Genomic DNA, 13,959 nt, shown 5'->3' on the forward strand with positions numbered 1-13,959 from the left:
CCGGGACAGGACCCAAGCCGTTAAGCGTGTACCGAGTTTACATCGAGTTTCATTTTCCGTCGATTATTATTATTTATTTATTTGTTTTTTTAAATCATTAATTGGATATCTCAGTGGTATTGGAATTTTTTTGAGTTCACGTGGGGGTGGTGATTTCGCGTGGTGTGATTTTTGTGGATGGGGGATTTTTTTTTTCAATTTCCAAGGGGTTGTGATTATGGGGGGAGTTTGAATGGTGAGAGCGCGGGAAAGTGAGAGAGAGTGACAGATTTACTGGTGATTGTGAACTGGAACTTTTGGATTTTTTTTTTTTGGCTTTTGGTGGGAATTTTTTTTTTTTCTTTCGCGGGGTGGAACGTGGGGTGATTGACGTGTGGGGGGAATTTATGGTGAGGATAAATTGGAGGTGAAGTGAAAAGTAATAGGAACATGAGAGACTTTGCGGTGTCTGACTGCGGGCGCACGTGCGCCCCACGAGGAAGTTACTACGAGTCGACGAGGTGTTACTGCAACGAGAGACGTTAAGGAGAGCCCCAGGGCTGGGATAATACCCAGGGGAGGTGGGAGGTGGCGTTTTTAGTGGATGTTTTGTCCCTCTTCAATCCTTTTTCTTCGTCGGGTTTGGGGTTTGTCGTGGTGCTTTATCTCGCTGACGGATTCGTTTTTCCACGGTTAATTTACGAGGTTTTTTTTTTGGAGGGTCTTTTGGGGCACCTGTCCAGCACCTGGGGATTACCGGGACGAAAGAAGGAAAATACGGCACTACTGGTTTTAATGCACGGGGGAGGATGAGAGGCCGTCGACGGAGTGGACTGTCGTTGGTCAACGCAACCGTCAGCCCGACGATTCGACCCTTGATCGTACTCACGTTGGGACTCGTCGGACATGTCATCGGTTATGGATATTCCAGGGCGTACAGCAGTCAAGGTTTGTATCATATTTTAATTCACAGAATTAACGACGGAAAATCAGTTATCATTACTTTATTATATTACTATCACGTGCAGTTGGTTGTATCGATTGATATAAAAAATTGGTGTTTAAAAAATAGGAGATATTTTGTGGAAGAAAATTTAATTAGGTTTTCATTGAAATTATTGGTTTGTAAATTAATCTAATTTAGAAAAATGGGAAATTCGAATTAATGAGATTATGTGAGGTGGAAATTTATGAATATCAAAATATTTTATTTCAAAGGATTAATTCGGAGTCGTGGGGAATTTTTCTTGAGTAATTCTCACTGAAATCCCGACGGGTGATGAACAGAAAATCAATCCCTTCTTCAAGATAATTTTGGAATCTTCAACTGATCCCAACAGGTGTGGATATATCTAATTACATAATGAAGAATTGAGGTGGAAAATGATTCTCGGTGGTTTGACAGTGAGTTGAGAATTATAATTGTCTCATTTCCATTCTCCACATTTCCACGGGATTAGCCCCAATATCATTTATGATTGTCACTCATCTGAATTGCATGAGGAAATCTGTTGAAGGCAAGCGAAATTAATTAGTCATTAGTTCCCCAGTCATTTCGCTAATTTTATCTTTGAATCTTCCTCATGCTCTACGGATTCGAGAGTCCATGCGATGAAAAATAATAATTAACGTGCGACTGTAATTGTTATTTCTCAATTTCTTTAATAAATTCAAGTGCACATTCGACAATTAGGCATTCTCCATGATTGCCTTGAGCCGAGGGGTAATTAACAAAGGAATTTCAATGGACAAGTGGTATTTAATAAAATATTCCAATTGCAATGGCGAAAATTAATTTTTTCTATTACGAAAAAAATAAAAAATAGAAGTTGGAGGTCTGACGCGTACAATATTTCCATTTGGAAAGGAAAAAAAATATGAGGAAATCAATTCGTCGGGGAAAAAATAATTCCATTTCACTCGATATGCACAACGAGGCATTCTATTACGCGGTGTTTTCCCGGTGGAAAAATACACCGTAAAAATTGAATTCCCCTGTTCAAATTAATGTGAAACAGCATCAAATGGAATGGCCGTGTCGATTGCAAATGAGTCATTTGTTCGCGCAGAAAAGTGATTCGTTCGGTCGACAAACATTACCCCGTGAAACATGAATTGCCGTCAGATATAAATCCCTCACGTCACAATATTGAGATACGGTGATAAAGTTGTTTGTAATTGTGACAAATAATTAATTACATTTACAAAGGATTCGACTCAGCGATTGATTATCCCAAACGTTTTACCGTGGTAATGAAAACAATTTGGTGGTCATGAATTTTTTAATCGCCAGTTGATGAATCGCGATTGACTATTTCCGTCCGTGAAATGGAATAAATGACTAAATCACGTAGGATCTGTCATTGAAAATTAATCGTCAGTACAAGTGAGGGAATGATAGGATATGCTTTACCGGACATTTAATATTTCCGTAAAAATCTAGATTAATTAACATAAATAACGTATGAATTAATGTTTACCATTTGATTCCACGAGCGTTGGAAAACTTTGAAAAATCGTAGAAAGGGAATTGAATGGAGATGTAAATGAAAGATGTGAGAATTTCGCTAATGAATCATTAACTATTCATTAACTATTCTGCATTCGCACGAATGTAATTTAATGAATCTGTTGATAATGATGCAAATCTTAATGATGGAATCCATCGGATGAGCGTACTCTAATTATAAATTTTTTGTAATGAATATCTGGATTATTCGAGAACGAAATTGGATAAATTAATTGGCACGGATTAATGATTGGGTGGGTGTGAGGAAATGACAGCTTCACATTTATTTTATAAAGGGAGAGACGAGAAAATAGAAAAGGGGCTCGAGAGGATTTTCCCCTCATTTTCCTTTATTCTGTCTCTTATCGAAGATTTTTCCATCGCCCTCGGTTGTTCCCGGGATTACACGGTACACTGAGTCAACGAATTTCAAATTACACCCAATGATGCAAGTGTTTCACGTTCTACTACCCCCAATCGATCCAACAATTAATTACAATTCGTCGTTTTTATTGTTAATTACGTGAGTGCAATTACTGTCCGCTTTATGAATTACCCGGGGTATTTTTTTATTAACCCATTATTCGGTTTTTCATTGCAATCAATAATTCTCAGAACGGTAAATTTCTCTGCTGAAGTAAATGCTAATGAAAATTAATGAACTAGAAGAAAGAAAGAAAAGGGGAATTCCCATGGAACTCTCGAGGAATTCGAAGAAATTCCATTTTCCCACAGACTTGAGTCAAAGATCTGGAAAATCGACAAAGAATTTTTCAACACTCAATCAAACTTAATTAACCAGATTCAATCGATCCACTCAATTAACTTCTGATTGAAATGTTTTTCGATATCAAACATTCTGTTGAAGTCACAAACTATTTCGGAATAACAATAGATAATTATTTCCCGAATTCCATTGGATTCAACAAATAATGGAAAACATTCCCTACTAATAGCGAATCCTTGTAATTTCCGTTAATTCCATCCCATCGATACAAATTCCGTCATTGAACCATAATGACAAAACGGATATTGGGGAATAAATATAATCAATGCTCGGTACGGTAGTGTGAATAATTTTCACCGGCATATTTAATTGGATGTATTGAATTGAATTACATCTTGCGCGTATCATCGAATCTGTTACAATCGATAGCACTCAGTGTCATTCGAATGATCGGAGATTTTCCAGTGAATCCTCGGTGATTGCGTCATCAGACCTCATCACGAGTAATATTCATCGGGTGGGATAGGGATTTTCCAAGTACTGTAGGGTCAACCGACGGATTATTCCATTCGAATGGGCAAATTTACCTGCGGCGAAGACCGAAACGCTTGATAAGCCATTATCTCTGTGAAAAATAAACCGCCATATTTTTTGTTATCATTTTTCACCGACTGAAAATATACTCATGCGTTAATCAATGGATATGCAATTATCGGGGAATAACTGGGTTAATGAATTGCCGTTTTATAACTTTTGATGTTGAAACGGAAGAACTTGGGGGAAAATATACGGGAAAGTTTATTTAATTAACGGTTGGCATATTATGGATATATCGGATGAGCTCGGAGTCATTATCGGTTTCCAGATGAGGAGTTAAAGAATTTTTATCAATATCTTGATAATATCTGAATTAAAAATTCGTTGCTGTTATCGGGAAAAAAATTTTTTTCAGTTGATGATTACGGAGAGCATCTGGAGAGTGACATGTCAGGGAAATGAATGAATAAATTGCGCGGAAGGTATCAGATATCAAAAGATAAAAAAAATGGAATAAATTCTGAGTGAAATCATGGCGAAATTAATCAGCGGTCAGTCATATATCCGGGTGGAACCGGCGAGTCATAATCCGCTCAACTTTTTCTCTCCACCATTATTCTCTCTCTCTCACGCATGTCGACCATTAACTCCACAGATGGAGGATTATATTATTTAATTAGTGGGTAGGTTGAGCTTTTATTGCAGTCGGAAACTAACCGTTCGGTTTTTTTTTTCCTGAAGCATATCCCAGATAATGGCCACCGTAATAAGTGAAACCACATGCCCGAACCGACAAAGTGAAGACTAACGTCTGGATTTCCAATAAAAAAAATCCCTCGACTACTCGATTCTACCGACTCGATTTTTCGCGGTTAAATTAGCGTGAATAATATCTCACGATTTAACCAGGAGAATTTTTCAATTTCGTCGCGATAATTAAAACTCCGACAATCCTGCAATACTGTCCCACGGAAAAATTAACATATTTGCATACCCAAGGTGATTTTATTTTTAACAATCAAATATTTTCATCCGACACTCAATTTGCATATTTATTATCAACTCTATTATATCGGTTTTCATCATTTGCATGATAAAATTCAGTTATTCTGTTTTATCATAACAACTGGAGAAAAATTCGTACCAATGAATTGAGAGAAATTCCATCGAAAATTTTCGGTTCACATTGATACGACATTTTTTCGTTTATCAATTCAACAATGCAATTTGATAAACAAAATGGTACTGCATTGTTTTTACCGCTGATTGCAGCACCATGAATTTTTTTATGATCTCAATTGTGTAAATAACTCCCCAATTTGACAATTGAAAATGGAATTTATTGTTAAATCTTCGCCGCACTATTATTCCATCAACCGCTGATAAAAAAACCCTAAAATTTTCCAATTTTTACGGGACGGGGAAAAAGGGGAGGGGTGGGTGAGTGGAATGAGATGACAATGAAAGGGGAGAGGGAAGGGGAAGGGCGAGTAAAAAAATTGTTAACCGAAGAAACAGAAAAGGAGATATTTTTTTTTTTCCAGTGTGGGAAGTATAATGGGTTAAATTCGTTTCCTGGGAATCCCCATTTCGTTAGAGACCTCCACCAGGGGAGCCCTCCACTAATGGAAAGGTGGCACTGGATACTAAAAGTCCCGTTGGGCTTCAAACCCTTTTCCTCGGACCATCTCGTTTCGATTCCTCTCGTTTTCCTCTGTTACATTTCAACGTTTGCCACCTCTATACTATTATCCTCCATCCCATTCTCATTTTACCACGTACCTCACTATCCCCAGGTCCTCATTTCGATTTCAGGGTTGTATAATTTTTACGTTACGAAATAAAGAGCGAACACCCAGAAGCCCGAGAAATAGAGAGAAAGAAAGAAAAAAAAAACGAGTGGATGAAAAATTCATTATGCATTTGTCCATTTTCTCTTATTTTCTTTTCAGTGGATCGGAGGATAATTAGAGAGGATTGTCGTCGTAAATTGCGCTGTGGCGATTTCTCTTGTTTAAATTATTTTAATTAATTGGAATAATTGCGGGTTCGTTTGTTGGTGGGAAAAATTTTCAGTTGTGGATTTGTTGTGAATTAACAATTTCTCTATTTCATTATTTTTTTCTCTCGCTTTTCTCTCGTTCTTTTACTTCACACGTGAAATATTTTTTCCTAAAACTGCTTTTCACTGTCGTCACGACAACCGGGGCCATTCTCAATTAGACGTGAGCACTCGTGCAATGAATACTAGGCAACTCAGTTGCTGCGTTGCTTTTTTTAAGTAACCGACAGTGTCGAGGTGACTAAAATAAATTTTTAAGAACAACATTGACAATAAATATTATTTTATACATAAATTATTTGGCTTATACATTCATCCTAATATAAAAAAGAGAAAGAAAAAAAAATTCTAATGTCAATATTTTTTATAACTAGCAGGTAGATTTCTAAAATTTGATTCTTCTCTTTTTCTGTGAACATTGCGATTCGCCAGAGAGACAGACGTCGTTAAACCCCGGAACATCGTAATAAAATGTCTACTGAATGGACCGAAACGGATGATCAGATTCGTACGAGCGGAAAACGCAAAATGAGAATTGCACTGAGTTTTGGATATTCGCGAAAAAGAGAGCTCATCCATAATAGATATACATTTACCATTCATCGATCCTTCTAATCGTATCCCCGGTGGCCATTTTTTTTTCGGCCCCTTAAACGGGATGAGGGGAAAAAAGGATGAAATAATCCACCAAAAGGATGAAATAAAATCGGCTTTGGAAATAATAATATATAGTAAACGCGTGTGTCCAATCTCCATTTTGTTTTCTCTCTGTCTGCCACTGAGGAATTATTCCCAATGCAAAATAACAGCAGCAAATTCGTCTCGATTGTCTGTGCATTTTAACGCGGATGGGGGAATTCTCGCATCGGGGATTACGAATCACTCGGGATCAATTGTCTCGGGGAAAGTAAGACGAATGCTTCGAGTCAAGTGAGAGATCTTGGGTCGAGTATTCTGATGATTGATGTATTTACATGGAGTGAAGGGCTTTTCGACGATCGTTGGAGCATTCACAGCGATTTGCCGGAATTACTGAGCTTACAGTCGTTTTCGAGGAGTCATTACCTGAAATTGTTGGAGGGTGAGGGCTCTCGGTGACGGAATCGTGGGAATGTTTCAATTTTATGTTTGTGAGGAAGTTCACGCTCACAAATCACAGAAATATTCACCTCCACGATGAGGAATTCACTCCGACGAGAAAAATGTATTCAGTGAAAATTACGGATGTCGTCATTCCCTCGTAGCCCGAGTAAAAAAAAAATTGTAATTGGAATATTTTTTCCGAATTTTTAATAAATTTCTGGGAAACTTTTCAGAATTTTCTTTTTATTTGTAACAAAAAAAATCGGAAAACGAAACAATTTTATTTTTTGGAAAGGTTTTGAAATTGTTTTGTTTCGAATTTTTTTTTGTTTCAAAAGAAAAATTTTCTGAAAAATTTTCCAGAAATTCAGAGAATTTAGAAAATATTTAGAAATAAAATCAATTGAGAAAATATTTTGATCTCTATATTTGGAATTTCCAATATTTACAATTCCCGTAATTTTCATTTACTATTCGATGGGCCTGAATTTTTAGTATTAACATGTAAGAGGCCCACAGATGCTGTGAGAACACCCCACGGGGTTTTCCGGTTCGAAAAATCATTCCAACGCAACATTCCCCAAATACCTCATGCGGCAAAACGTAAAGTTGAACAATCCGCCTCTTTCCCACCCCTTTTAACATACCCCCCGTTGCGGGTGGAATTCTTTACGCCCGGGATTTGGCGCGTTGCATACACTCGCAAAAACCTACGAGAAAGGGGGTAAAAAAAGGAGAAAATAAAAAAATAAAAACGCGAACAAAGAGCCAGGAAAAAAGGAGAACGCGAAAAACGTGCGGCAAAAAGAGGTCCGCGAAGACATGTGTGCGCTGTTCTGGAACGGAATAAATAGGCGTGTGCAAGGCAACGGATATGACATAAAATGAATAAAAAAGAAAAAGTGGTGCATCAGAGAGATGCGGAATAATCTCCTTTCAGGGGATATTTTTCTGATTGCCGTCAGCCTCAATCGATCTTTCCTTTTTTGCCAATGGATCGCATCTACTGAAGAAGAAGTGGGCTGCAACCTCTCACGGATATATTGGAGTCGTGCACTCAAAGTATAGAATAATACTTTTCCGCTCTACTCTTTATTTTTTCACTCACACATGCACACTTTTCATCGGAAGAAGGTACAATGGAGGATAGCGTTGCGATTTCTTCGATAAATCCCTCTGTATTCTTCGGGGGATGGATTTGGGGGAGGAAGATAAAGGATATCTAATCCCTGAGAACCGATAAGGTTCTCAAGGAGGGGTGAGTCACAATGAAAAATAAATATACATGTGTGGATCGTATACAATCTTATGAACTATGAGGGATATGTCTTCTTTTCTTATTTTTAAAATGACAAAATCTCCAAATCCCATATCGATTTTTACTCTTACAGTTCACTGTAGGGATAAACCCGTCGTAAATCGGTTCCGATGATTACCGATCATTTGTATGGCATGGGGGTTTTTTAATGATTTTTTTTTCTTCAGAGAAGAGACTGGATATTTTTAAAAAAATGTCTGGGGGCTAAAAGGCAGAATGAAAATTTTGGTATTGCATTATTAAAAAATTCTGAACGTATGTCATTGCAATTTTTAATTATATGAGTTTGAATTTGATGTTAATTAAAATGCGCATTTATTTTCGATAAGGTTACGAATTGTCGATGAGGTTATCTGCACGAGACTGAGCGATTTAATGGAATTTAAGAATTAATCTTTTCAGATTTTAAAATAAATGAAGAAAGAAAGAAATTTATGAATTTTCACACGGGATAACGCAAAATTTGATAATTTAATTGAACTTTCGGGGGAGCATGAATATTCTATTGAATTGAATTACCCTGATTTTCTATTATTTTCAGAATTCCAAACCAACATATTTTATTGATAATTATTCAGTATATTTTGACATCAGATGACGTGGAAATATTCCCTGAACTAATTACTCAATAACTGAATTCCCAGGGCGAAATTGAAGACGAAGATGAAGAATTCCCCAGAAATTCCACCTCACATTTTCGTTATCAAGACATTCAAATTTTATAACTTGAAATTCCAAGTGTAATTTAATCTCCACTCGAGAACAAGCGGAGGATTTCATTATGATTCCGCAAAATACATTCCTCTTGATGCACAATCGAAACAACAACCGATAAATCCACGGAATCCACAATGAAAAATAGATGTACACGGTACGATAAATATATCTCTCATTTTTAAACCCCGAAAAGCGCGGGATTGTGTCCGCGACGGATCAAATGTTTTCCTTCACTCTTGCCGTTTATGGCGGTTATAAACCGTCACTTTGGATATTGCAGACGTGAAGATAAAAAAATATAAGCTCTGACCTCTCTTTAACTCATGGATCGATCAGGAATTTTCTCGGGTGTCTCTTTCGGTTTGTTGGGAGCTGCTATCGGCACCCGGGGAGAAACTCGCGAATTCATTTGGTTTGATGAGATGATTTTTTTTTATGGATCAGTCTTTCTGACGTGGAAATTCAATCCCAATTCTCCAGATTCCGTAGTATTTGCGGTTTTGTTGCGATGTGGGGGAAAATGGGAAAACTTCAATCATCATTATATCAGGAATGCTTTATTCTTTTCTGGTTTACGATAAATTTGTACTGTCATTTCTGGATAAAAAAGACTCGGCACAAGAGGCTTTGAGGATTTTTCAAGGAATTTTCACGGAATTTTTTAATTGCTATTTCCTGAGTTCTAGTTTAAGTCTTTATAACGAAAATAGAGGGGAGTCGTTAGCTCTTTTCTAGAATATCGCTGAATCTAAGGGAGATTGGAGATTTTTTGTTAAGAGCTTTTTTGTAGCTCGTAATTCACTCTATAAAAGAGGTCCTAAGGAAAATTCTGCTGTCTCCCTTGGATTCTGAGATATCTCGCGAAAGCTCGACTAGAGAACAAGCGCATTTGATCTTTTACGGCGCAGATTACGTACAAATTTTTTTTTCGATCCTCAACAATCAAAAAAAAAAGTGGATTTTTCCCAATTCCCTATATATGAAATTTCCCAATAGTGAAAATTCCCCGGAAAACCCACGAGTCCTGGGGGCCTATTCTCAACGAATGGAAAACGATTGATCCTTTAATCACTTTCGCTTGGGAATTTAAAATTCGTGAGGAAAAATCATTCATTGGTCAATTTTATTTCGCCACACGAATTTTATTCCCATCCGAAGTATCCCAAAAATTTCACAACTCAAAAAATCTCGAGTGATCGACGTATCGACGTCTAAAAATCATTAGATTGAACCCCAATGCTCACTGAATTGAGTCCTTATTTCATTGGACAGACAGCAAGTGAAGTGTTTATGAGAAAAATTCAATACTCTTCACCTTACATCTCTGAAAATAACGTGCCGACACCGGAGAAAGGTCTAATAGGATATTTTTTGCTCTTCGATTGAAAAGTTTCGCAACTATGTAGTGAGAATGGGCTATTCATTCATGTTAAAAAGAAGGTTTCCCTTCATACCCGATAAATCCATTAGCCGTCTATTGTGAAATATGGGTGTGAAAGGATTCATTTGATTCCAACTACCATTAGTTGATTTAAATACTGTTTTCACGCTGTAATCATTCTCCCATTTTTTTTCAACCTCTCGGTGCTCGTTATTCTTCACTCAAATTCCGCGTTGAAGTTCCATTTTTTTATTCAACGAGAATAAAAATAATTCCCCTTATTTCAGAGAGTTTTCCCATGGGAATCCGACAAACGACATATTCAGTAATTGTGAGGAAAATAGAGATTATTCTTCTGGAACGGGAAAGATATCCAATTAGCGGACAGATTCCATTTGTCGGGGGAAAGAATTTTATTTTATTTTCTCTGATGCAACCGTAGGGGTTCACATTCTCATGAATGGTTTAGCTGGGGTGGACGGCCCCAATGGACCAGAAAAACATCGGAAATACCCCGGAAGGAATGGAATGGCAGCTATTCGAGGTGTTGCTGGGATTTTCAGCCATTTAAGAACATCAACCCGTAATTCTCATTTTTTTCCTAATCTTTCTGACAATCTGACAATCAGTCCAAAAATTCGTTTTCAATTCAGTTATCCATGAATTTTCAGAAATTCAATGATGTGAATTCTCCATTTTTTTCTGAATAGTTAGAATTTTTTTATTATTATTATCGAATTACGAAGGAGAAATACGGAATATGAAAAAAAATGGACCCTTGCATGAATCAATGCTTTTCCCGACGTATCGCGTAAAATCGTCGTATTCCACTGGAATTCCCGAAATAAATTCCTCCTCATCAGCAATCCGCGAACAAACAAACGGATTTCCCCGTATGAATTCGAATGACGGGGGGAGTAGAAAATGCAATTTTCACCTGTAAAAGTAGAACAACGAGTTGGCAAACTCGAAAAATAAAACAAATCTCATCTCCTGGTCGTTTCCAGGCAATGAATCGTCATTTTTTAAAAACCGTAATATCTCTACTCCGGAGAGATTCTCTCCTAACTCCACAATTAAATCGAAAATTGCGCCGTCGTCTCGTATTCAATCCAATTTTAACAAGCAATCAATTTTACGAACGTCGAATACGTGTGGCGGAGTGACAGAATTGAATGTCGTTGGAAATGCGAGAAAGCCAGTACTATAGTGACGATTCAGGGGGTGGTAAAGGGGTGAAAACGGGGTGAAGGGGGTGGGTGGTAAAGAGGTTGGATTCACGCGTCAAGTCCACAGTACATGTACACACCGGAGGCAACAGGTTTTCCTCGAATTTCGTGACCCGTTATTTTTTTTTTTACCCCTCCCACCCACTATTCCACCCCCTCTCCTCGCACCAAAAAATGCCAAAGGTGAAAGAGGGATGCAAATAAAGGAAAAGTGCACTTGAATCACAACCCGGAGTGGTTATATTTGAGTGTGGAATTGGATTCTATCGCTTTCATCGGGGCTTTCATCTTATATGAATGAATTACCTGCCACCCCCTGTCCCACCCCTCTCACCACCTATCCATCGCACTTCACAAACCACTCCCCCAGCACTCGTTGATGCTCTGAAATGCGGGATAATGGGTACCTTCATTCTGGTATGAGTCGGTAAACGACTTTCAAAACTCTCCGGGATTACCGGAATTTTTAATGGAACCAAATTTGCCTTCTGTCAGTTATTGATTGATCATTGTTTTAGGTTTTACAGTCGCACCTGAAAAAATTTGGGGAAGAAATTTATCGTCTTGTTTTTCCTTTTTTTCAGGTGTTGCATTGTATTGTATTGTATTGGTGAATTTTATTTCTGCTTTCGCGGATCTCTCAGCACAAGATTCCGTCAAGTTTTCATTCACGACTTGCATCTGGCTTGCATCTGAAGCGAAGATTTTTGGGTCCTCGAAAAAATCGAGTGCCTGGAAATTCGAATCGAGAGGAAATATCGAAACAGCGCTGAATTTGCTTCACCACACGGCATAACGAGCTGCTTCTTCCGCCATTCCTCGAAGCCAAAGTTACAAGTAACCACACTTAAAAACAGAAGTCATGGTAATAGTTGGATGGTCTCTTCCATGGAGTTCCCGAGGGACTCCATACACCGCATCTCGAGTCGAAGTTACAACAGGAGATAGTTTAAGGCAAGAAAGTTGAAAAAAAAAAGACACGTGGAGCTGTCGCTAATGACCCTCGAGCAGGAGCTAGGCAAAATAACCGAGATGAAAAACCAATTACACTGCTTAGTGTAGTTGGCAACTGTGCCCCAACAGTCTCGGTACTTAACCCTCTTAAGACGGTCTTAAGACCGGTAAGAAATGGACGTTGTGCCACTGACATGTGCACACATCTAAAATTCAAGCCGCAATATGGCTGCCACAGGGAATTATTACCAGGATTATTACAAAATCTCACCTCATGTTTAACATAACAAACGGTTGTTAACGGCCTAGCCTTCGTAGGTTTCCTCAGGATTATTCGACAAAGTCAATCCGTTATTTACTCTTCTTCCCAGTAGTTATTGTACACATCTAGACCTTCGAGATTTGCCGGCAATTGTCCATTGATAAATCACTGTTTAAACATCGAATTGAAAATATTTCTATTTCCAATAATTCTTCACTGACGAATCATTTGATTTTTGTCGTTTAATTTCCCTGAATATTTTATTTATTGAGAGACTCGGGTTAAATATGAAAAATCAATTATTATTTAACATAAAAAACCTGATTTTCTGGGATATTCAATAAATAATAAATTGAACGAACGGTTTTAATTATGCAATTGTTATTTTGGAATTAAGCTTATCCTCTCAAAACAAATTTAACTGCCTATAAAATGTCAGTGTTTTTCCGTCAGTGTATTTCCCCGTCTCGCACTTATTTCCCGACGGAAAAATCCTCAACTATGCATTATAAGAACCAATCCAAACTCCGTCAATATTGAGTCTAATACCTCTTCTCCGTTGTGTCCTGATTTTCAATAAACTCCAGTAGACTTTGAAATCCCTCGGAAAATTGAATTGAATCACGTCAACTCGAAAAATACAATATTCTTTATCAATTCACTCGACCCCAATTTGCGAGGGGTTCTTTAACGGTAAAATAAAAATAGGCAAATTTGCATTATCATTAATTCAACCACTATAAGTTAATTTACTTGAGGCAGTGATGGTTCTCCTTGAATTATAGCTCGAGAGATAATCGTTTCACCGCTCGTATTTTTCATCGGGTTGGAATTAAAATTATATCGTGAATAAAGGAAATTTTATCTGAGGCGGAAGTGAGAGTGATGGTTAATTGAGAAATTCATCTCACCTTTTCCTTCTCATCTCTTGTTAAATCGTTCAATCGGAAAGACTCCGTATTTCATGTATTTCTCGACGGAATTTTTTCCTTTGAGAAAAATACTCCTCGTTCCGAGGGACAAATCACTTGTTTCTGGAACACTTGGCCGTTACATTTTTTTCCCCCCGAAACGAGTGATTTTTATCTTAATGTCAGCGCTTGAATTTTTCTAAGGAACTCCTGTTTTTCTGGGAAAAAAATTGAAGTCAATTCCTCATTTGACGAAATAATGGATGGCTGACATCTTGGAGCCCGAGGGT

At 37.6% G+C, this 13,959-nt stretch overlaps 1 protein-coding gene across 1 annotated transcript in view; it reads left to right on the top strand.

The window, feature by feature from the left end:
* Nucleotides 1–13,959, top strand: part of DIP-gamma (Dpr-interacting protein gamma) — a 32,639-nt gene continuing 18,680 nt past the window's right edge. The window contains exon 1 of the mRNA XM_011311418.1: nt 1–927. Coding sequence (XP_011309720.1) covers nt 789–927 — 139 coding nt within the window. The 5' untranslated portion in view covers nt 1–788. The remainder of the gene's footprint in view (nt 928–13,959) is intronic.

This window comes from Fopius arisanus, unplaced genomic scaffold, assembly GCF_000806365.1.
Source record: "Fopius arisanus strain USDA-PBARC FA_bdor unplaced genomic scaffold, ASM80636v1 scaffold00088, whole genome shotgun sequence".
Classification (NCBI taxonomy): Eukaryota; Metazoa; Arthropoda; class Insecta; order Hymenoptera; family Braconidae; genus Fopius; species Fopius arisanus.